Source organism: Cotesia glomerata, linkage group LG4 (assembly GCF_020080835.1).
Source record: "Cotesia glomerata isolate CgM1 linkage group LG4, MPM_Cglom_v2.3, whole genome shotgun sequence".
Classification (NCBI taxonomy): Eukaryota; Metazoa; Arthropoda; class Insecta; order Hymenoptera; family Braconidae; genus Cotesia; species Cotesia glomerata.
In genome coordinates, this window is record NC_058161.1 from 8,879,129 (window position 1) to 8,904,491 (window position 25,363).

A 25,363-nucleotide genomic window follows, 5' to 3' on the forward strand; every position below is an offset into this window, starting at 1 on the left:
ACTTGATTCATTGTATTCAATTCAGTAGATTAATAGCGCATACACCACTGAGGCTGTCAATAATTAAAGTAATGGTATGTCAATTTTAGGATCAGTCGGTTTTGTTGACATGTCAATAATTGGTGTATTCAGCCAATCGACTTTATCATTTCAAGTTTATTGTTAAATTTAATAAATTTTATTGGAAAGAGTGGATTTTATTGGTAAAAGACAAATTATGACTTATAATCCTAAATTGAATTTATTTTATATAGAAAAATGACTTTTTAAATTATTTTCTCTATTTTATCATATTAAATATATTTTTATTAATTTTGATCATTTTAATTAATAAGATATATATTTTTTTTTAAATATTTAACTAAAATTACGTTTTTTCCTTTAATTACGAATTTTTCTGACTTAAATATTTCTAATATCCTGTATCATAAAATACATCCTATAAATCAAGTTAATCAATAATTAAATTCCACGATAAATAATATATTAATTTCGCAACTATACAAGTTATGACACAATAATAAGGAAAAATTCAAGTAAACATATGAATAAATTGATAAATTGAAAAGATCTATAGTTTTTGAACAAGCATTGATTGACTTTTATCTCATATAAATGTAAAATAGGTTTGTTCTTAACACCTGATAATATCCTCATCTTTATTTTATGACAAGCAATTAATGTTAATAAATTTATAAATAATGACGGAATAAAAATGAATAAGATGATCACGGATATTGCTGCAAAAAATGTTTATCGGAATAAACTGGTATTCTGAGTAAAATTAATGCTTTGATTCTCATGAGTGAATATTTTCCACAATGCGCTTTTAATTTAATTAGAAAAAAAAAATAGTTAAACGAAGTTATGTTACCTGCAATTCATTAATCGCGACCCAAGAATTACTTGGGAATCCCTGAAGCATAGGAACAAGGAATTGAAGACAACCACTCCAGTGGCCGATCAATAGCATCATACAGATCAGATTGAATATTCTCATGAACACCGACGCCATATTCAGGAACTGCCGACAACAATAACAGTTAGCTTTATTTCCTTTTTATAATCATTGTGTTGGTTAAAAAAAAGAAAAATAAAAATTTTGGGTCTTTTACTCTAATTATTAATTCTTTGTTCAAATCTGGACATCAATTGACTTTAATAATCAATATTTATGTAATATAATATAATATAACATTACGGAGGATAGTTAATTTAATTAAAACTCATTTCTAAATAATAATTCAGGGGTCAAATAAGCATTCTTTGCAAATGTGTACAGCAAATAAGCTCAGTGAATTATTTAAAGAATAAATTGAAACAAAATAAAAAATCTATTAATTTGAAAATAAAAAGAACTACCGCATAGGTGTGTTCATTTATGATTTCAACTGGCTTTATAAATTTATTAGCGTTCACTGATATGACTGATTGTAATGAATAAAGTTAACTACATTCAATCTACAATTTAATTTATATAAAACTAAAACATGATGGGTAAACTTTAGGTAATATTAATATGATTATACAGGAATAATAAATAAAATAAAATAAAGTAAAATAAAAAGTCTAAAGTGTGTGTAAAATTTAATAGCACACTTGCGACAAATAAACAAGGTAAATATCAAGCTTCAAACTGTAAATAATAATATAAAATATGAGTATTAATATTAATTAAAAACAATAATTAAAAAATAAACACACATTAATAATAAAAAAAAAAGTAAAATTTTATTATTCTGGTTAAAACGCCACAGCAAAAAATATGTAAGCGTTACATTGGAAGTTGTAACATAAAAAAGGGTTATTGCAAATAAAACTGTAAAAAAACAATAAAAAATAAATTAAATAACTAGTATAAACATCGCTACGAAAAATCAATCTCATGGGCGTTATGAAATTCTCGAATGCGGGCCATCCGAGTGCGCCGGTGCAAAATTCAGCTATAACGCATAGATCAACACAGTTTTTAAAAAATTGCTTTTTTTATTAAGTTGAGATCGATTAATCGTTAGGCGAATTAATTCAAATAAAAACTGTGAATTTATGACGAGACAAAGGAAAACAACACAAATGCACTTCATTACAGCCTCAAATCGCAACTAAAATATTAATTATAATAATAATAATAATAATAATAATAATAATAATAACAACAACAACAATAATAATAAAAATTGATAATTAGTAATGAAATCTCATTAATATTTAATAATGGTAATAATTTATAACATTTCGTGACGGTTTAATGCAGGAGTTGTTTTCTAGAAGGGTAGAACAATGTCTACGGCTCACGCAGCTTCCTCAGGAGATTACAACACTTGAGAGGAAAATTATAAGAAAATTATTTTGTTAGATATGTGATTCCATCTACTTTTAGTGATGAAAAATCAAATATTTTGGTTATTTTTTTCTCTTTAATGGTCAAAGTATTCATAATGTTCAAGTATTTAGAATAAAAAACAACAATAATTGTTTTTTTTTTTTTTTTAATTTTTAAATTATAGTCATTTTTGGTTGTAGAACAAAGTTTTTCGTTGGTTTAGTTAGCGTCTCATAGATGGCTACGAGTTATGAAACATAATAACAGGTTTATAATAACTTCCGTAACTAGATACATCAATATAATTTCATTTGTAAATAGTGGTTGTTTTTTCGTTATTACAGATAATACAAATTATTGCCATCATATTTTATATTATTATTTTTCAATAATGTTTCTTTGCTCACAAAATCACAAAAATGCTCCTTCATTGATAATTTATGGTCGCGTTTAGATTATGCTTCTTTATTTGCATTTCATATTGTTTTTGCTTTTATTCATTAATTTTAATAATTATACTTGAAAACAAAAGTTAATATTTATTATTTATATTGATTTTATAATCAGTACAAATCCATTATTGCCATTTAAAGTATTATCGTGCCAATTAAAGATTATTAATCTAACATTTCAATTGAAACAAAAAAAAAACAACGGAGTGTTGGATTTTTGATTGTTGCTGTTTGTTCAAAATACTCGTAAAAAATTTAATACACCAAAATTATTAAATTCTTCAATTTTCTTTCTTTATTATCTGACTGCCATTAAAAAGAACAAAAATGTAATTTTGATTTTTTACGACCAAACAAGATGGAATAACACCAACCATTTATCTAAAAAAATAAGTAGTTTAATGAAATGATTATTTATTAATTGTTTGAATCGATGATTGTTGATGAACGAAGTCATTAATTAGGTATTATTAATAGTCGAGCATTATAATTACACATGGACTTTTGGACTGTTCACATTGTTGTGATGTTCTGAATGATGATTAAGCCACATGGAAGGCTAGATTTGCACATTAAATGCTGGATTTTGAGATTGTATCGGTATGACATGTTATATGTATGTATGTTTGTATATTGGGATGTAGTGTGCCAACTGGATGAACATACGCACACATGATCAACTGAGTGAACAACCGTCACGGACAAACCATCAACTGATGTTACGCTTTGTACTCGACAAACCCGTTTAACTTTACATTGTTACAATATTTACTATAAGTGAATTGCCTTTGTGTTAAGACAATATAATTTTGTTTCATACTTTTCGGATTTAAATTTCACGGATTATTTTTTAACATAAACGTATTCGCTTCTTGAATATGCAATTATAATCACTCATCAATTAACTTTGAATTGAGAAGTTAGAATATTTTTGATTCGAAAAGTCTGCCACGGGGTTAACAGTGATTGGTAAAAAACGTAAACACTATATCGTAGGTCGGTAAAAATTTTTTATGGTCAAGCTAAAAAAGTCTTACCATAAGAATAATCACGTTACTTTATTATAATAATCTTGGGATTACCCGACTTCGATGATAATGAGTGAGAATATGGATGCGAGAGTCGTGTTTTATAGTATTATATGTGTGTTAATAAAATATAATCCATTGCATTTAAAACTGAGCATTTGAAGCAATAAGCATACTGCACTACAAGCTATAACAATAAAAGCTATTAAGCGTTTAGATTATAAGCAATGAAGCTTGTCTATAAAAATATACAGGTATTCTAAATAATAGTAATAAGAATAATAATAATAATGATAATAAAAATAACTAATACTAGTTGCAAATGCGGGTTGGCTGGTTACGAAAATTTGAGCACACGCACACGCAAATGACAAATAAATTAGCATACACACAGCATATACGGATTTGAATAGTACAAAATTTCAATATCTAAAATATATATATATATATATATATATATATATATATATATATATATATATATATATATATATATATATATATATATACTTTTAAAAGTTTATGAATAAACTTGTCTACCACGAAAATTTAGTGCAACTTTCCTCGTGGTATCCTCAAAAACGTCAAATATTATGCTGGTGTAATTTATTATAACATAAACTTATGAATATATACGAATAAAAGCGACAAAGAAGGGACGCCCAATTACGTGCGCTGCATCGAAATTTATATATGTACAGCCGAGTCTTGTTATAAGTTCTATTTGTTTTCTTTTTTTTTAACCAAAATCGCGTTAATATCAGAGAGAGACATTAATAGGACTCATAACGAGACTCGACTGTATATGTATATATTTATAAATTGCACACTGTCTAGCGATCAAAAGATACATACTTCTTGTCCAAATCAAATAGTCTATTGTATTCAATCGATTAGAATTAAATATATACATACAGATATAATATATACATATAATATAACCATTATAATTTTATTTTTTATAAATAGATTTGAAATCGTGCGATAGATTTATTTGAAAAAAAGAATCGACAGGCAGAAATAGAAGAAGTTTTAGAACAGTATAAGACAATATTTTCTTTCAAATATTTATTTTTAATATTGTTAATAAAAGTTTGATAATTAATACGATATTCAAGCGATATCGAATTCGCTGGGATTCCGCTTCATCGAAGTAAATTTAATATAATATTCAAAACTTTTTATCGCTAGGCACGTGTTGGAGGTGTAAATTTTTAGCATAGCCTATTGCTGCTTATTGGTTACGAAAACAAAATAAAAATTCAAATTTATACATATGTATCACTAATGTACACACGTATATATTGGTTTGCTTAATGTAGCGAAATAAAAGTAAATTAAAATAATTACGGCGGAAGGAGTAAGCAAACGTTTTTTAAAAATAAACCCTTTTTTTGAGTAGAAACCAACGAGCTAATCAGTGTGCAGATCTCCCCTTTTTGCGCATTCCTTTCCGGGCTCAATGCAAAATTCATGGAGTGGAGGCTTTTATTAACGGATAGTAATTTATCATTTTGGTGTCTAGTTTTTTTGTTTTGAAAATGATTTTAAGATTGTCATTGTTAAGAGAAGTCAACCTTAGACCGATTATCAGATTTTATGTTTTTAGACATTTTTATTTATTCGAGAAAATAAATGTTTTTACTCTTACAACTGTAATTAAACATTTGAATCGTTATTTTTATGCTAGCGTAATTACTTTTTGATTAATGAAAATTATAACTTATCATAGATTAGATTACTTCATTACAGTAGATTTTGAAATTTTTTTGCTCTAAACTTTGTCGATAAAATAAAGTTTAAGAGAGAGTACATCTATATTGTAACAGAAATGTCTTTTAAAACAATCTTCTGAAGATACTTTAACGAGACTTTTAAATATTTTTTTTATTTTAATCGAAATCCAAATTGCTTCATGTGATCAATATTTTCAAACTAAGTTATGTGTGTTTGCATCATGAGTTGGATACTAATGATAATTAGTTTTTGGTGGAAAACATTAAAAACAAACAAACTTTTTCAATATCGGTTAATTTGGAATTAATAACAAACAGTGTCCAGAGAAACTAAAATTCTGGTAGCAGAGAGGCTTCTTCTATCCTTTGGGATGATAATTCAAATATTGTATCAAACATAATAATATTCGACACTTGGAACTTTACTGAGATAAAATAAAAACAAAAATGAAAAAATGAAAAGTGAGTTTGCAAGAGCATTAATAACGAGCCTGTCCGATGGGAATTGAATAATAAAAATGGATTGTACGATATAGAGGTTGTTTATCTTTGATATATGCATGTATATTTTCCACTCCATGTTGGTTTGAAAAATTGAGCCGGAATACAGTATTATTTATCACAAATAAAAAGAGGAAAGTCGCATTGGTTTTTCAGTCTATTTATTATTATATATAGCTTTTAATTTATTTTATTGGGACTGCTTAGAAATAAGAGCTTGTATTGCTTGGATTTTGTTTAGTTTCTAATATATTTTAATAGTTTTAGTTTGTTTAATTTTTTTTCTTCATCAGGAGGGCGGGTTACCTTAAAAATAAGGTCGCTTTTGTTGAAACCGGACTTCTTTTTATTCATATTGTCAGAGCTTAGGCGCCCCCTCCGCTCAGTGCGTTTTTTTTGTAGGTTCTGCAATATCTAGAAACAAAAGAAAGCCGGGACATAGCAAGACATAGTAAGAGAAGAGTTAGACAGGGAGTTTCTTGATTTTTTTATTGTCTTTTTTTGTTTATTTTTATCACTATTAAACTCTGTTAAACTTCATTAGGAAATAAAATAGAAAGGAAAACTTTAAATGATAAATTTTTTTAAATTATAATGAAGAAAAAAAATGATGGTAAAAGTAAATAAAAATTTTTTGTTAAATAAGAAGAAAAAATAAAGTTTAAATAAAAATTTGTTAGTTCATAATAGTTTTAAGTATTAGAATCAGAGCACTAGTAAGTAATTTAGCAACGAGCCTAAAACCATTATCGCTCTTTCCATCATTTTAGATGTCGATAATTGTTAATAATTTGTTTTTTTTTTTTAATATATACTTTTCATTCTCTCCTTTTTCGTATACGCAGATAATTTTATTAATTGTAACTTACTCTCTCATTCTCAAAAGTGTGTTTGCTTTATAATTTATAATTAATTTAAGTATTAACTTAATAATAAACGTCACAAACGTAATTGCAGGGTGTGATTTAACCAGGTATTAAATTGTACAAGTTGACCATTATCGCCCAAGTGACAGCGAGACAACAGCAATAAATTAAATAATGTAAGTTGAGAGCTTGTTAATTAACGCAGTATTAACTATACGGGAAGAAAGGTTAACTTGACTCAAGACAAAAATTCTTAAACCAAGACTACCACAAGGAAAACAATAAATTTCTTGGGATTAGAGAACAAATTCTTGAGTCAAGAAATTTTTTTTTAAACTGAGAATTTTATGTTAGCTCAAGAATATTTTCTCTTAACTCAAGAAATTTATTGTTTTCCTGATTAAGAATTTTTTTCTCTAGCGTCAAGCCAACCTTTCTATCTGTGTAATTAATTAATTATTACCATTGATTAACAGAAATGTTTTATTTGAAAGCTTATTCAGCGATCGTTAAGCGAGGAAGCGATTTGTTAGCGAAGCTTTAGAAATGATTTTATATAAAAAGATAAATTGATAAAGTAATAATTGATAATTGAATGAATCCAAATGATTTATTTTAGTTAAAAATATAATAAATTGAGAGGATTTACTGTAAGATAATTTTTAATGTCATTTTTTTCCGATAATTTGTATTTTTGTATTGCGTTGAAAAAATTGTTGGTCAACTTGCACATAATCCTCTCATTTATATTTAAGTTTAATAAAGTTATAAAATTAATAAACATTGAAATTAAAATAAATAAAAGAGTTAATTGTTGTATATAAAGATTAATATTTAATGTGAAAATGAAAGTGTTGACGTTTATTGTGTGTTTTATGTAAATTTATACATTGTAGCAATAAATTTATTCCCTCATAAGGTAGTGTAAAAAAAGAGCTGGTATTTTCGTTCTATTTTACGTTATTACCCAGATGTGCAAAAGAATCGGTTAGCTCTCGCGTTAAATGTACCTTGTGACAGCTGGTAATACAAATGTAATGTAAAAGATATAAATAATGTTACAAAAAGAAGCCGAATAAAAAATTAAACTTATTTTATCATCATTATAATCTCTTAACTTTTAAAAATTATTACTGTAAGCTTTTTTTGAATGATGCGAGAATGGAACCTCTATTTTCTTTGTTTTACAACTTTTTTTTTAATTGATATTTGGTTCAATGAAAAATTTTTTGTAAAGCTCCAAGCTTGTAATGAATTTTCAAATTATAAATGTTATTACTTTTATTTTCTTATCTGTAATTCAATATTGAAACTACTGTGTTAGAAATAGAAAAGTTTTATATTTCAGAGGTGTAGATCAATAAAAAGTGAAGTATTGAAATTGATAAAACTCGTTAGACTTAAACGCAGGAGGTCAAGGTTCGATTCCCGGCGCCGGTATATTGGAAAAATGAACGTGAAAATGTATTTTTTAATTTGTTCGTAGGTCAATTTAAAGGAATGTTATTTTAGTAAATATTCAGAATAATATAAACCATTGTTTTTAAAGTTGAAAACTTTTTTTTCCAATAGTTTTGTGTAAATTTTGTGAAATCATTCAAAAATCATTCTAAAAAATGATCAATTTTGCATATTTAATTCTTTAATATTTTTTAGAGAATTTTTTTAAATAAAAATATTTATCATTTTTTACAACCCTTTGTTAAAAATTAAGTTTTTCTTTGAATTAAAAAATTTCTTTCAAAGCTTCGAGTTAAAAAAAAATCTACTTTGTTAAGAGATTATATGTAATGTTAAAAAACGAAACAAAAATCATTTATGTCTCTCTTTTATGCAGCAGCACTTAAAATTAAGCATTAGTACTTAATTATAACCATAAAAAAAACCTATTTACCTAGGAAAAATGATCATTTAAATAAACGCGTTCGGCTGTAAAAAACAACAGAGGTGGGAACGGAACAAGTGGTACATACAGTGGAGTAGTACAGCAGACCGGTGTTTTAGTGCATAAATATTTATCGGGGTTATTAAAAACATAAAAAGGCACCTATTTGAGTTGTTTGATTTTTGCACACCGGAAGTTACGAAATTAACTATTTTGTTTTTTGTCATAAAAATGTAAATTCAGCGGTGACGGAAGTCTACCGGAGAATCTAATTACCCCGTTATCTGGTTTAGTATCCGATTATTTAAAATAATTAATCTTTAATAATATATTTATATATACAAAAAGACGCATTTTTATACAGATATATTTGAATGTATAAGAGGCCGCTAATGACATTTGTAACGGTTCCGCGATGCGAAACATTCATGAATCTGATTCGCATGAGTAATTATTTTAAATGGAAGAAAACAAGAGACGGAGAGTATGAATTGTGCTTTAATAATACAGTAGTAGAGCGTGCAAGAAAAATATATATTTCAATGAGTGGAGAGAGCAGTAACGTGTTAATTAAAAAAATAACAGAATAGTTATAAAAGTGAATATTGCTTTTATTTAAGAGTGATATATATTTTTGTTAATTTATTAATTATTGCGAATATAAATAATGTGAACTAATGTAAGTATGTAACTTATTCATCTATATATATATATATATATATATATATATATATATATATATCTATATATATATCATTATATATATATATATATATATATATATATATATATATATATATATATATATATATATATATATATATATATATACATGTATATATTTATATTTATATACATATATGTATTCTGATCCGATAATTAATTGGAAACAATTATCAGGCAGTGAATGACACGAGGCAGCAAGCAAAGTGATAATTATATATTATATATATGTTGTCTTTTGCGTGAAGAAATTATCAAGTGTGTTGACTAATCGACACATGTAAACATGTTATCCATACTTAATTGCATTTAACGTGTATAGTACTATGTATATATGTATGTGTGTGTGTGGTGTGTATATTAATACGTGGAGAGATGTTGTATGTACAGTGCGAATTGCATTTAGTATGGCATAATATAATATAACAGGATACATCCGTCACATAAACATTATTACGGGCACATTGTCAAAATTATAATATTATTTCAAATTGTTTTAACAGTATAAACAAATAACTTTACGGGCAAACACATCTGTACACCTAACAACACTCGCAAGCAGACCTAAGAAAAAACCTCGCGCTAAAATTCTCACTTTGAATCTTCGAATGATACTTTCTTTTCAAATATTAATTGATGTCTATGGAAAAACTAAGTCTGAAGACTGACTTTTTTGAAAACTTTATGTTTCTGAAAATGATGAGAAAAAGAAATTAGTTTTATAAAATAGAAAAAAAAAGTTTTGTGTGGTTTTTTTAGAGAAATTTTTAATTTTTCTTCTAATTTCTATTGTCTCCTAAGAAACTTATTTAACATTATAACTATTATAATTATTTAACTTATTTAACATTGGTTTATAGTTCAATAAACGGCTAAATAAATTTTTCTTTTATAATCCATGTTAATTGACATACCCATTTTTTGGAAAATACCAAATTATATTAAATAATTTTTTTAATCTCATACATATAAAAAATAGTTTCTCAAATTTTGATCAATCTTATAGATAAGTTTTTTTTTTGTAGAATAAATTTAGAATTTAGCAAAATTTTTTTGAGAAAAAAAATGAGTAAAATATTAGTAAATTCACCAAAAAATTTAATATCGAATAAAATTAAATTCAAAGTGAGAAGTAAATAGCACATCTATTGTGAACACGAACTTTTCTGAACCTATGTGAAGAAAAAAAAAAACATTTCCAACCGACCAGCATGACAGCATGTCAACAAATCGTTCCCAGGACATCGGCAAGGACTGGTATTATCGTGTCTGTGCAAGGTGCAGGATCATTGGTAAGAGTTTTTAAAACTATTAACTATCTAAAATATTAGTAACTTTCAACAATTAATATATTAATTCACTAAAATATTCATATTATTATTATTTTAAGTTGCATTCAACTCCACGTTGCATGGACACGTGGATGCGAGCAAGTAGATTAGTTTGTTTAAGAAGGACACTACGTAGGTTCTGAGCTCGATCTAGGCAATATATTTTCACAAAATATATTAACATCAAACTCTACCCTTCGAACATTAAGAATCATTTATAACATCTTAAAAAGTGCGCGCTATACGCTCACACACGTGTATGATTATATAATTGGCGCGATGCACTACTGTGGTTCTAATGTTGACTCTAAATCGAAAGGTAGAGCTTTAATCGATCGAAGCAGACCGTAAACTAACATGGAACAATAATTACCAATTTTAATTGTTTAAAAAAACATAAACTTAAACAACAAAAACAAACTTTTTTTAATAATAAAACTCGTTATCGGTTGCCCAGACTCCGTCACGACAAAAATATTAACTCTAACACTTTATCTAGTCGACAAACATTATTCAAACTTATAATACAAAACTTAATTAATGTTATTTATTGTTAAACAAAAAAACGATAATAAACACAAAGATTATTGTTAATTTTTCAAAAAACAAAAAATTTTCAAAACAAAAAAACGAAATAATAAGAGGAATCCATAATAAAGTACACAAAATAATCTAGGCAGTACGTAGTAGAAAAAAACATGAATTTTTAAGTTAACGAACGCTTCAATCAAGAAAGGGCAATTGGCCTTGATTTTGGGGTTACTAGGCAGGCACACCTTGCTCGTTCGGTCTGGTTGGGGCGGTGTAGCCCGTCGCTCGTAGTGTCTCTCCGGCTGTTGGTATAGGGGGATCTGCAAACCCATTTGTAATGTGTTCGCAAGGCCCAATATATAATCAACCATCAAGCATAATTTTCTCTCTTTACAATAATAATAATAGTAATAATAATTATAATCATAATATTACTAATTATTCATTAATTTTTGTATAAAAAAAAAAGTTTAGTTTTTAAAATATTAACAAACATAAAAATATATATTGAATTAATTATAATTGTAAATATAAATAAAAGGAATAATAAATAATCTATGTAACAGTCGCGGGAAATGGGACAGGGGTAGGGTATGTGAGGACACGGTAAGTGCCGTAATAAACGAGTACAAAGTAGCAGCAGTGATAAGTATGATGCACTATGGTTAATAATTATAAATAATCATAATCACATATATTATTAAATGTTACCGTGATACAATAATAAAGAGCAGACACTTGGGCAATTAATATAGTTTAATGGATTTATTTAAGTTGTATTTATTTATTTATTTATGCTTTGTAAGTGTTTTTACGTTGTAATTGTACTAATAAGTAAACGTTTTCCCGGTTTCGCGTTACCGTTTTATTTTGTATGTTTCTTGTTCATTGTTTGGATATTTTTTTAATATCGCGTGCTTCTCTCTGACCTGGTCTTGGCTTTTTATTTTTAAGTTTATATTAATCAGAATTTTATTAGTCGATTGCGCAGAAATCTACTAAAAATAATTTTACCGAAAGAATATCACTGGTGAAATGTGAATGTTTAATAAGTGTTTAGATATGACGTGAAAAATTTTTATTTTTGACATAATTTATATTTTTAAATCATCGATTAGTAATTATTCTAAATTTTATTGAATAAAAAAATCAAAATATAAATTTTTAAAGATTTAATTAAAAATTTTTGAAATTCTATATTATTGGTAATTTTGTTCGAAAACTACACGGAAAGAACAATAACCAACTGCACATACTCGTATAGTATACTCCGTGATATCTATAGTGAAAAAAAATTTCAGACTATAGTCAATATCCTTCAAAGTATACTAAATTATTTTTGGACTGTACTCAGTGAAGTCTCCGATTTAATCGATTAATTTTTCTGGTTATATCGCGTAAAACTTCACGGGATATAATCTGAAAAATTATTTCGTGTAAATTAAATTATACTCTGTTGAAATTTTGATTATGCCCACGGTGACTCCGCCAATTTTTTTTCTAGCGCCTGCGCACTTAGCATTGTCATATCTATTATGTATTTTAAATATTAGGTTAGTCAAATATTGTTTTAAATAATTATTACATACATCAAAAACATTTAAGGAGCATTAAAGCACAATTTTTCCTATAATTTGGGGTTAAAAAATTTTTTTTTCTTTTCTTAGACTTTTCGAACTTAAAAATGTTAGGCTAAGAAAAAAATATTTTCACAAATCAAAATATATAAATAGTTATATACACTCATATAATTCACTGATTATATTTTAATTAATGTCCAATATGCTGATTGACTATAACTCACAAATTATAAACAGCACTTTACGTGCAGGCGCTAGAAAAAAAAAATGGCGGAGTCACCGTGGGCATAATCCAAATTTCAACCGAGTATAATTTAATTTACACGAAATAATTTTTCAGATTATATCCCGTGAAATTTTACGCGATATAACCAGAAAAATTAATCGATTAAATCGAAGACCACTGAGTACAGTCCAAAAATAATTTAGTATACTTTGAAGGATATTGACTGTAGTCTGAAATTTTTTTTTTACTATAGATATCACGGAGTATACTATACGAGTATGTGCAGTTGGTTATTGTTCTTTCCGTGTACGACTACAAAAAGAAATTCGCCTTTTGTGTATATTTAAACATCTACTTGGTGCGAAACACTACCGTGCCTCCCAATAAACTGAATAAATGTACTTTTAATATTTTTATCATCACTAAAATTTATATTTTTATACCAGTGAAATTTTCTCGATAAAATATTCTCGGTCGTTTCTTCCGGTAGATTCGATTTGTCATAATCGATAACGCACCTTGACTTTGCTATCATAATTTTATTGAACAGAAATCTGTTATTAGTTTCTTAGATTAGACTAAAAAATTCTAACATTAACATCAACATTAATATTAATATAAAAAAAAATGAGCTTTGTATGTAAACAAATAAACAGAGTAATAAATAATACAAAAATAATAAAAGCATGATGATCTTATCTTGATGACTGCAGACTGCTCGGCAAGTGTCTGATTGATTCGTTGGTCTGTACAACGCGTACAATGTGATTGCGCTAAGTGACGAAGCAAAGCCAGAGAGACAGAGAGGCATGATTTAAAATAGTAAAATAATCAAATGGAATACCGATCGAGAGCACCGCTTTGTTCTTTATATTTTGGTATGGCTGCTTTAATTGTGTTGACCGATTTTTCAGATCAGCTCGATAATATTTAGATGTTATACATGTATTTATATATAATAGAATGGTTAAAAAAAAAACGAACTTTTTTTTTCTCAGTAACAGACTTAAAAGTTTTGCTTAGACATAAAAATGAGCCTGTGAAAAGATGTGCTCTTAATTTTAATATTAAGATGCTCCGCATTGCACTTTTCGATTTTCCATAAGAATGACATGAGAAAAATTGTTTTTATTTTTTCTGATTTTCATAACTCACCAACCAAAAATTATAAAGATAAATCATTCAAATATTTTTATTGAAAATTGAACGCTCTACACGGAAAGAACAATAACCCACTGTACTATGGAAGCCTGGTTGGCTCACCGTCAACATACGAAAAAGTGGCGCTCCTTTCGCCCACAAGTTAACTAGTGCACGAGTTCACTAGTGAACTTGTGCACTTGTGGAGGCGACGCGACACTATTAGAAACGCGCTTTTCGAAGGTGCCGCCATTTTGGCATGCGTAAATTAAAAAATAAAGTCTTATTTTGTTATTATTTACGTTACGCTAAAACGGTGTAGACATTAATATTGGAAATTTTAATTTATTAATTGCTATTGCTGTAAAATCACTCTTCTAATATTGTCGCGTCGCCTCCACAAGTTCACAAGTGCACTAGTGGACTCGTACACTAGTGGACTCGTACACTAGTGGACTCGTGCACTTGTGGACTTCTGCACTTGTAAACTTGTGGAGGCGACGCGACAATATTAGAAGAGTGATTTTACAGCAATAGCAATTAATAAATTAAAATTTCTAATATTAATGTCTACAGCGTTCTAGCGTAACGTAAATAATAACAAAATAAGACTTTATTTTTTAATTTACGCATGCCAAAATGGCGGCACCTTCGAAAAGTGCGTTTCTAATAGTGTCACGTCGCCTCCACAAGTGCACAAGTTCACTAGTGAACTCGTGCACTAGTTAACTTGTGAGCTAAAGGAGCGCCACTTTTTCGTAAGTTAACGGTGAGCCAACCAGGCTTCCGTACTGTACATCTTCGTATAGTATATTCCGTGGTATGTGTAGTGAAAAAAAATTTCAGACTATAGTCAATATCCTTCAAAGTATACTAAATTATTTTTGGACTGTACTCAGTGAAATCTCCGATTTAATCGATTAATTTTTCTGGTTATATCGCGTAAAACTTCACGGGATATAATCTGAAAAATTATTTCGTGTAAATTAAATTATACTCGGTTGAAATTTGGATTATGCCCACGGTGACTCCACCATTTTTTTTTTCTAGCGCCTGCACGTAAAGTGCTGTTTATAATTTGTGAGTTATAGTCAATCAGCATATTGGACATCAATTAAAATATAATCAGTGAATTATATGAGTGTGTGACTATTTATGTATTTTGATATGTAAAAATATTTTTTTCTTAGCCTAACATTTTTAAGTTCGAAAAGTCTAAGAAAAGAAAAAAAAATTTTGTAACCTCAAATTATAGGAAAAATTGTGCTTTAATGCTCCTTAAATGTTTTTGATGTATGTAATAATTATTTAAAACAATATTTGACTAACCTAATATTTAAAATACATAATAGATATGATAATGCTAAGTGCGCAGGCGCCAGAAAAAAAATTGGCGGAGTCACCGTGGGCATAATCCAAATTTCAACAGAGTATAATTTAATTTACACGAAATAATTTTTCAGATTATATCCCGTGAAGTTTTACGCGATATAACCTTTTTCTTAACGCATTCTATATCAATATTTGGTGCCAGAATAGCAGACGTTTAAAAAAAAAAAAAAATTCTAATTAAACAGCTTAATATAATTTAAATGTATCATAAAATGTTCTGTTAATGTTTGTGAATAAAAAAAAAATATTATCTAGAAACTCGAAGAATGTTTTATTCATGTTTCGCATGAAATTTCAGGCAAAATTTTTTTATAAAACTAAATAGTTCTGTTGCAACATACAAAAATCGGCAAAATTGATAGTAAGTTGAACTTGAATCTTCAATAACTTTTGAACTAATAAGTTTACCAAAAAATCATAAGAATCTTTTTCTATAGAGCGTTCAATTTCCTATAAAAATATTTTAACGATTTGTTTTTATGATTTTTGGTTTGTGAATTAAAAAATCATAAGAAACAAAAATAATTTTTCCCATGTTATTCTTATATGGAAAATCGAAAAGTGCAAAGCGGAGCATCTTAATAATAAAAGTAAGAGCTCATCTATTCACAGGCTCATTTTTATGTCCAAACGAAACTTTTGAGCCTGTTACTGAGAAAAAAAAGTTTGTTTTTTTAACCACCCTAATATATACACACATTATACATATGTTTTAAGTTGTTTTTTACTATTTTATAAAATACGAATTTTATTTTATAAATTATAATACTTTATACTGTGCGTTTTTTAATTTCATTATTAATTTTGTGTTAGATATTAATTATTGATATAGTATAGAGAGTTGAGACCTAGTTACTCTTTACTGTCTAGTAAACTTAATTATTATTTGTACTACTTACTCATTTAATCGAGAGAGTTTTAAAGTGTCGGAGGACGTCTACTCGCGATTTTAGACTTTTACCTTACTTTTAATTGCATTACTTAAGTGTTGTATTGTATTGAATATAAAAATAAATAAAAAGGTATTGTAATTTAAATATTAAAAATACACAAAAAATCAAACATTAAGTCATAATAATTATGAAAAATTTTGATAATAATAATAATAATATAATAATAATTGAAAGTATGATAAGATTATAAAAATGAATACTTACATAGACTTCTTCCCATTGCGATACGTATCGCACAAGTCTTGATAACCTTAGCAGTCTTACTAGCGAGAGAAGCTTCGCCAATCTGAGGATTCTAAGCGCGCGTCCAGCGTGTAAAATCTGGAAAGACTCACTAAAGTCCTGAAACTAGGTTTCAAACAAAAAAATATACCGTTAATTAATTTGGCTTTGAAGCTGAGTGGAGATATAAATTTAGTATCATTGTAATCTTACTGAAAGGTGTGAAGGTAACATAAACTTTAAGGTGGAAGGTGGGAAGCTGAGGGAAATTATTTAGTTGTTTTAGAGAATGAAATCGGAGCGTAGAAAAAAGGTTTAAACTTGGTCTTGGGTCGATGAGCAGGGCTAGGCTGAACTGTACGCGAAAAGATAATGAAAATAAAAAAAGGAGGAAGATGGAATGTTTCTACAAAACACTTACTTGATTAAATATGAGAAAAATGTAGTCTAGTGGTATAGAGGAGATAAGGTCAAGAAAGAACCAGGTCCTGAGGTAGTGTTTCGCTATCAGCTTTGGGTCCAGTATCACTTGCTCAGCGTTATCTTGCTGCATTATTCCTGTAACAGTTTTTAAATTAATTATTTTTTTGTTTAATTAAAAAGATGAGGGTTGTGGTTTTTAAGTTTTATAAAAAAAAGTTTAGTGGAAAGTTTGTCTTAGTTCAAGAGAATTTGATGATATTTACTGAAATTAAGAGAAAAAATTTTTTAGGGAAATTTTTATAATACTAAAATCAGCAGATATGTAACTATTATCTTCAAGCAAAGAGATTAGCATTAAAAAAAATATTTTTAAAAAATTGCATTTTTATTTTATTTCAATTCCTGCATGTGGACTCGTTAAAAATTTCCAGACATATTAGCGAATTTTTATATTTTGCTTGATCTGATCGTATATGGCCATATAAGGCTATATATGAGCATACAAAAAAATGTATTATAATTTTTCTATTTTTTATTTTTTCTGTAAATGTATACTTTAATTAACTTCAAACAATGTCAAATAAGTTCCTTGAGGAAGTAAAAAAAATTATTTTAATTTTATAAATTTATATTTCGGACTTGACTCTCTATTAGGGATAATATTCAACGATCATGTACCCTTTGTCAGCGATTTTCGACACTAACTTGGATACAAAAATCATATAAGGACATATGAAGCTTGATATTTCTATAAAAGGACATAAAAAATCATATCAGAAAAAATTTTTTACGAATTGTTATAAAAAATTCTAAAAATTTTCGAATATCTGTCAATTTCAGTTTCATAAAATTTCGTGGTTGAAGAATATTCTTCTCAATTCAAGTTAGTTTTTATCTCAGTGGAGGATTTCGAGTCACTTCATCCACTTTAAACTAACAGAATTTAACGAAAATAGGAAAGATTAAGTCCTTTAAGCACGACCAAAATTCATGCAAACGCCCACCAGAAGCTTTAACTTTATCAAAGTAACATAACACGAGCTACCTATAGTTCCATCGACTTTCTTTTACATATTCTATATTACATGTAACATATTAATACATTTGTCGTTTTAATACATTGTAATCTTAGGATTATGAATAAATTTTCACTTAATTATACACTAGAATTCAGCGTCGTTCTAAATTTCAAACTTTTATCGTCCAGCGGTAACGTAAATTTTAATGACGCATAAATCTTCCATCTAATGCACGTCAGACGTCATATTCAAGATTAAATTTCGAAAATTACACAACATAGCCTCTGCTCCAGGACGTGTAATCATAATCATCAGGGTAAAAACCGAATTAATAATTAAGAGTCAAATTTTAATTGACTTTACAAAAATTATTTTATATTCGAACGAGAATGATATATCAAATAGATTTGATCATTATTCGTAGGTAACTATCCTAAAAAAAAAGAAGAAAAATCGAACAGAGTAACAGACATTTACCGGTTTTAATTTTCTGAGTGGATTCTCACGGGGATCTGAAAGCTGCAGAGCTGGAAATAGACATGGAATTTGGTATGTGGTGACTCGAGCAAGGCTGATACTGCTAAGGAGTTCCCCAGAGTGTTGTTTCCGGTCGTAACGGCTGTGAAAACCTCTACATCATCTCGAGGATGAAGTTACGTAAGGGAGGAAGGGAGAGAAATTATCACTTCTGCTTCTGATAACTTGCTCAACCTTATTTTTCAGTCTTTTAGATCAGATAATATATATGACAACAATTGTTATTATCATTCTAATTGTATAATATAATTTTGTTTATTAAATATTCTCTTGAACGTGATAAAATAAAATAGGTAAATTAAAGCATTTAATTTTGGAATTGTGGCAACGTCTAAGCTGTTTTAATTTTAAATTTCGAAATGAAAAAGCACACGTGGACGTTAAATAAGAATAAATGTTTAGTGTGTTGTTTTTTGTGACCTAATTTAGCTTTATGCCACTCAAAGGCGCATCAAATTAATCCCTCTGTAATAATGAAATGTCAAGATGCTCCTGAGTCTTGCTCAACGGGCAAACAATAGTCTTGTTCTGTGGTGTCAAGTGTAAGCAAACGAAAATCCAAATAAAAGCTCATCTTTATTCATTTTATAGTATGTAAGTATCAGGTACGACCACGTCGGTTCTGTTACGTCTTTTTTGATGACTTTTTTCGAGAATTTGTTTTTTTTTTACATCAAGGAAATTTTTCTAGGTAAAATTACCGGGGTAGTTACTTGACAAAAAATTTTTTTTCTTTTTTTCGCCATCAATGTATTAAAAAGAATTACTACAAAATTTAATTTACTCATAGCAATTGAACACAAAATTTCAAAAATTTTTAGTGAGTCTGACGTAAAATAAATTAATTTTTGGTTATTTTTATTGAAAAAATGATAATAGATCAAGGATTGCACAATTTTTACAATTATCGTGATTTTGATTGAAAATTACTACCCGTCTATAAAACAAAAATAATTATACTATACCGTAAAAATTTTATATAAAAAATTTTTTTTCAATTTTTTGTTAAATTATTTTATTTAAAAAAAACTGATACAAATTTGAGAGTTTTATTTATTTTGATGCATCATTCGAATCTGATAGTGATATTACGATCAAAATAAATAGAGGAATACATCTGGACAATAACCTAAATAAATATTATCAAATGTAAACTAACGGTAGACAGGATGCACTCTAATGTCTATTTAAATTATTTGCGCATTTCTATTTCATATTACGTAATTTAAAATATTTCTCAGAGTTGTAAGATCGCCGACTGAACCGAATTACCGAGTTATATATTCGTAACTAGATGTTGATGGTGTAGTTTAAGAGTTCAAGTGATCGTTCAATTCAACTATTTATAACTTATGTGATATAAATAAAGTGCAGTCTAATCGACTGTTTTATTATTTAATTTTCATTTTTTTTAACCTGATTACTTTTTTAGCCTCATCATGAATAGGTTAAAAATACCTCTTTTGAATTAATTAATAAGTAATTCAGTTACGTTCAAAATTTATCAATTCTGAGTTGAAAAATAGTACGATTTCAAAAGTAGTACCTTAAGGAGAACATTTATCCTTGAGAGGAGTGATAAAGATGTTAATGTTTTTTTTTTTTTTTTTTACGATCATGGACTAAAGCTTTTCATAAAAATTGCAGTTCTAAATATTAGTTTCATTGGAAATATGAAACTTTCGGTTGTTAGAAAAAGAGGTTAACGAGATCTTTAGATTCTTTTTGCATTGATTTATGATCATTTTAATGAGGTGTACTTTTTGCAAAGTCATATTAGAAAAACGGAAATAAATTTAAAAAAAACTTCGAGGTGGAAAATCGCTTCTTGTCAATTTTTTTCTGCGTGAATCGTCATTACCAAATTAGTTTTAAATATTTATTTTGTAAGAAGATTAGTTTATTTTGTACGGTAAGAAAAAATACTACTCTTACGAACTTTTTTCAAAATTTTCGTTTTAGATATTTATACAAAAGTTGTCAGGCTTAACAAAAACATTCTCGAAATAGGTGAAAAAAAAAAAAAAACGAAAATGATCATCAAAGATAACTTGTGAGAAAAGTACATAGCATTACATTCAGTGTGACAGTGAGTTCGTCCTGAACTACAATTATAAATGTTTATTTATGATTAACAAAATAGCGAAATTTTTTCAAAAAAAAAATAAAGTGATTTTTGCAATAAAAATAATAGTAAAAATTAATATTTTAGGATGATTGAAGTTCATGACGAACTCATACGTGGCTGATATTTTATAAAGATCAGGGCTAGTAGTTTCTGAGATTTAGCTTTCATTAAACCGAAAAACATTATTTACATTTAGAATGCTCAGATTATTTTTGAAAACATTTACTTTCGAAAAGTTAAAAAAAAAATCGATTTATTGAAAGTGAAGATGATAATAAATTAAATTAAATTAAAAAATTGACATTACCTGTTCTGAAATTAACAACAATATCTATAAGAAATATTGTATCCGAAAGGCAGTTGAAGGCTATCCATCGGGTGCTTAGATCATCGTTGAAAAAACTAATGGCAACTGGTAGAATTATCAGATTGGCTACTAGTAACAGCAGCATACATAGATCCCAATAAAACCTGTAACAAGAAAACAAATAAATACAAACACAAAAGTAAATAACAATTCATAAATATTAATTTATGGTTATAGTTATTTAACACTGTAGCTTTGTATGTACGTATGCAATATTTTTAGTGTATATAAGGGACAGCCAGTTGTATACAACAGGTGGGTATTGTAGCGTTTTTGCTCGAAATTTTTTATTTTTCGGTCACGGTAAAAAAGTACACGAAAAAATACTCAATAAAGGTTGAAATAGTTGAAGATAAAAAGTAAAAACGAGAGATATTTTATTTTACTCTCTAATTGCTTTGATTCAAGCACAATTCATGATACAAAAAAAATAGTATATACAAAAAAAAATATAAATAGAAAAAAAATTGGAAAAAAGTGGTCTCACGCGAGAACTAGATTTCTGCCGAATGAAAATTCTCTTGTGACAATACTAGCCACATGATAGATTTTTTGTTAATCCTCAATCGAGTACTGGGTTTACAAATGAATAAATAATTTCATCTCTAACGAATAGATAATTGGACAGTCAAAATTAAAGTAAAAAGATTCAAGAGCAAAAAAGTTTTGATTGAATAGGCTATTGAAAATGAATTAAAAATATATTTTTGCATACGTTAAATATTTATTGTTACTTAAAAAGTTTTTCATAATAAAAAATTAGAAGATTTTTTTACTTTATCATCAGTCAATTTGTTATTTAAATGGTTAAATCTGTAACTACATTACAAACAGTGGGATTACACTGAAAAAAAAACTTTAAAGAAAAATATTCTCTTTAAAATTTCATTCTTGTTTCGAGATATTATTAAGTTATTTCAATTTAAAAAATTCACTCTTCGATGAAAAATATAAAACCGTTGCATATGAAGACAAAAAATTTTTCATTTAAGAATTGTAGTCTTAAACGAAGGACTTAACTATTTTTAAATATGATAACCTGTATTTAACTAAAAAATTTCTTGCTCTTGAATTAAAATAGGCAATAAAATTAATTCAAGTTATTACCGACTTTTTTCAAGAATTCCAAAAATGCTCGGATTTCTGTTATTTTCTATATCTTCAAAAATAAGATGATGAGGCTTTTTCTTAAACCAAAAAGTTTGAATTCTTCTAGAAAACGAAAGTATTAAGTTCCCGCTTTAACAATTAATAATTTTCAAAAGTAGAAAGTTGTAGATTTCAGTCCGATTTTGAGAGTGCGAGTTTTTATCAGATTGGAAGATTTCCGAGTTCAAGAAAAGCGAGAAGATCCAGGGATGGCCTGCAGGTCAACCATTTTTCAGATTTTTTTTAATTGAAGAAAATTTTGTTTTTCAGTCAAGAATTTAATTGTATCTTACAAAAATATTCTAACTTTGATCAAAGCTATTAAGTTTCTCTCTACTAAGAAAACAAGAAAACGAGTTTTATTAACCCTTTAATGTTCGGCCTTGAATCCCCACTCTTAATTCGAGTTATATGTCTTTTTTTTTAAGTGAGAGAGCTATAGTCTTTTTTCTAGAGAGGGGGCCAGAAAAGTAGTAGAAAGGGACACATGGACACACTACTACAACTAAACCGTCTTTCACACAACCGCATAACGGACTATGATTGGCTCTCTCCCCTAATATCTCACACTGAGATTCATTGCGCTTCCAGAATATTAAAGGGTTGAGACAAAAAATTATTGAATCAAGACGTAAAGTCTTCTTTTAAAAAATTTTCTTAGATCAAAAACATATCTCTTGAATCAAGTTATTTTCTTTTCAATGTACTACTGCTATTTATATGAGTGAACGATAATTTAAATTCTGAGGTTTCAAAATTTCAAATAAGCATTTAAAAATACACTCTACATTCACGTTAAAAACTATTGATGGATCGACTGTCTAGTTACTGAAGATAGAAAACTACTCTTTAACCATGATCTCGTACCGCAGAGATTTAAGATTGATAGAACCAACGTTAAATACCCAAAAAAGAATATTGAGAAGTGAAACATGTATAAAGCGATGTAATTTATTGAGGAAATTTTGTTACGTAAAAAATTTCGAAAAAATGCACATCTCAAAGCATTCACTAAATTTTTGGTAAAAATTTTACTTAAAATTGAAAATGATTTGTTACATTCTGGAAATTTCATTATTTCTAGAAAATTTTTTTATTTAATTTATAATTCTAGGCTTGGCCACGTTTAATGATCGATAAATCATCTAGATCATTGGGAGGACCTGTTGCTTAGATCTCTCTGAAAAATTAACTTAATAAAGGGTTTTTATAAATGAGCCATAAAAATTCGTTGATTAAACATTTACATATTAGAGTGGTCCAAAAAAAAAAAAGTCTTTTGCGTATAATTTCAAAAGCTTCTCTAAGGTATAAAAAAAATTCCCTTCAAAGCGCAGCTTGATATCTCAATTCTCCATGAAGCTCGATGAATTTCTATTTTCCTACTTAAATGACACGTAAAAAATTTGTTTTACGTTTTTATCCGGTAAAACTACGAAAAGAATTTTTTTCTGAATTTTCCATTAATTCTTGTAAGAAATTATATCTCTACAAAAAAGTATTGAGGTAGTTTTTTCGTCATCCTAACGGGTATGAATTTTATTCATCACCAACGAAGTAGTAATAATTCCAAGAATTGTCAAAGTCATAAAAGTCATTATTTTAAATTTTAATATTTTTCAATTCAACAAGAACGTAACAGAATTTGTTTTTATTATTTCGTAACAATAAGAATAATTGATATCCACCAAAGCATACAATTAGATGAACATGAGCCGATGATGATTAAAAAAAAGTATGAATTAAGACAAATTGACTGATAACTGAAGAGAGTTAATGTCATAATAATACATAAATGTTTGACACAAACTGTGTGTAGAGTATTCCGGCATTTACGTCGCTCGTACGGAATAGAACCGAAAGACGGATTCTGTGGAAATGTAATTCTTTAATAGGATTATGTTCGTGCTCGTTCGTTGGGAGATACTGCGCAAATTTACCCGTTTACTTCAGTGTCTACAAAACAACTCGCAAAGCGAATCACGGATGCACTGAAAACTTGAATGCTTTCATGTTATATTTTTATTAAAAAAAAATTATGATTTACTTTTGCTTTTTTCATTACATTGTTCAATACGCCTTTTATTAGTTTCCAATTATAAAGACTTTAGAAAAGAAAAATCCATTGAAATTTTGAATTCAATAAATTTTAAAACGTGGATAGAATTAAATTTAAAACAATGGAAACAGTTCAACGTAAATCTCACTTAAATTTAAATGTTCTTAAATCTGAAAATAACAGATTCTTAATAAAAGATAAAAAGCAAAAAAAGAACGAGCATTTAAGTCATTGATTCCTTTTCTAATATTAGAAACATCATTTCCGCGTTCTCGTGCGGTCATTTCTGATTTTACATGATGCAGTTAAGTTAAGTTAACTTTGATGCAATCCCAGCGCTATATTGTTGGTTCTATTTGGTTATCATATATGCATATACATTTATGTACATACAGTTATAATGAGATATATTTGACGTGGGCGAGTATTGATTATAACGTCAGTTAGGAGGAATGATGTGGACGACGAATCTCAACGGGAAAGTTGTTAACGCGGTGCAACTTGACTCGATCGATTCGCGTGGCATTCAAGTCGCGTATCATGTAAGGACGAATGTACTCGTCGAACATTTTAGTATTATATGTATGTGTCATGTGTTGCGACTAGAAGCTGATGATAGGAATATAGTTTATGTATATGTGGATAGATGAAGATGAATATATATGGAGATCAAGAATAAGGTATCACTCGAGGCGAAACGAGCAAAACCTACTAGTACTAGTCGACAATAAAGTATATGCATGAAACCGTGTTTACATACTAAACAATAACATGGGTTCGATCTATTGTCTG

The 25,363-nt window shown here is 27.8% G+C and overlaps 1 protein-coding gene across 9 annotated transcripts in view; it reads right to left on the reverse strand.

Annotated features, from left to right (window-relative positions):
* The window catches only part of LOC123264105 (potassium/sodium hyperpolarization-activated cyclic nucleotide-gated channel 2), a 251,655-nt gene that overhangs the window by 13,220 nt on the left and 213,072 nt on the right, over nt 1-25,363 (reverse strand). For 5 of the 9 annotated variants that reach the window (XM_044727188.1, XM_044727187.1, XM_044727191.1 and 2 more), the window contains 6 exons: nt 21,304-21,467; nt 17,311-17,447; nt 16,872-17,015; nt 11,622-11,696; nt 6,347-6,454; nt 875-1,024 (listed from right to left, as the gene is read on the reverse strand). In XM_044727188.1, the coding sequence (XP_044583123.1) occupies nt 875-1,024; nt 6,347-6,454; nt 11,622-11,696; nt 16,872-17,015; nt 17,311-17,447; nt 21,304-21,467 (778 nt within the window). The remainder of the gene's footprint in view (nt 1-874; nt 1,025-6,346; nt 6,455-11,621; nt 11,697-16,871; nt 17,016-17,310; nt 17,448-21,303; nt 21,468-25,363) is intronic. The other 4 variants (XM_044727192.1, XM_044727190.1, XM_044727194.1 and 1 more) reach the window with 2 other exon arrangements.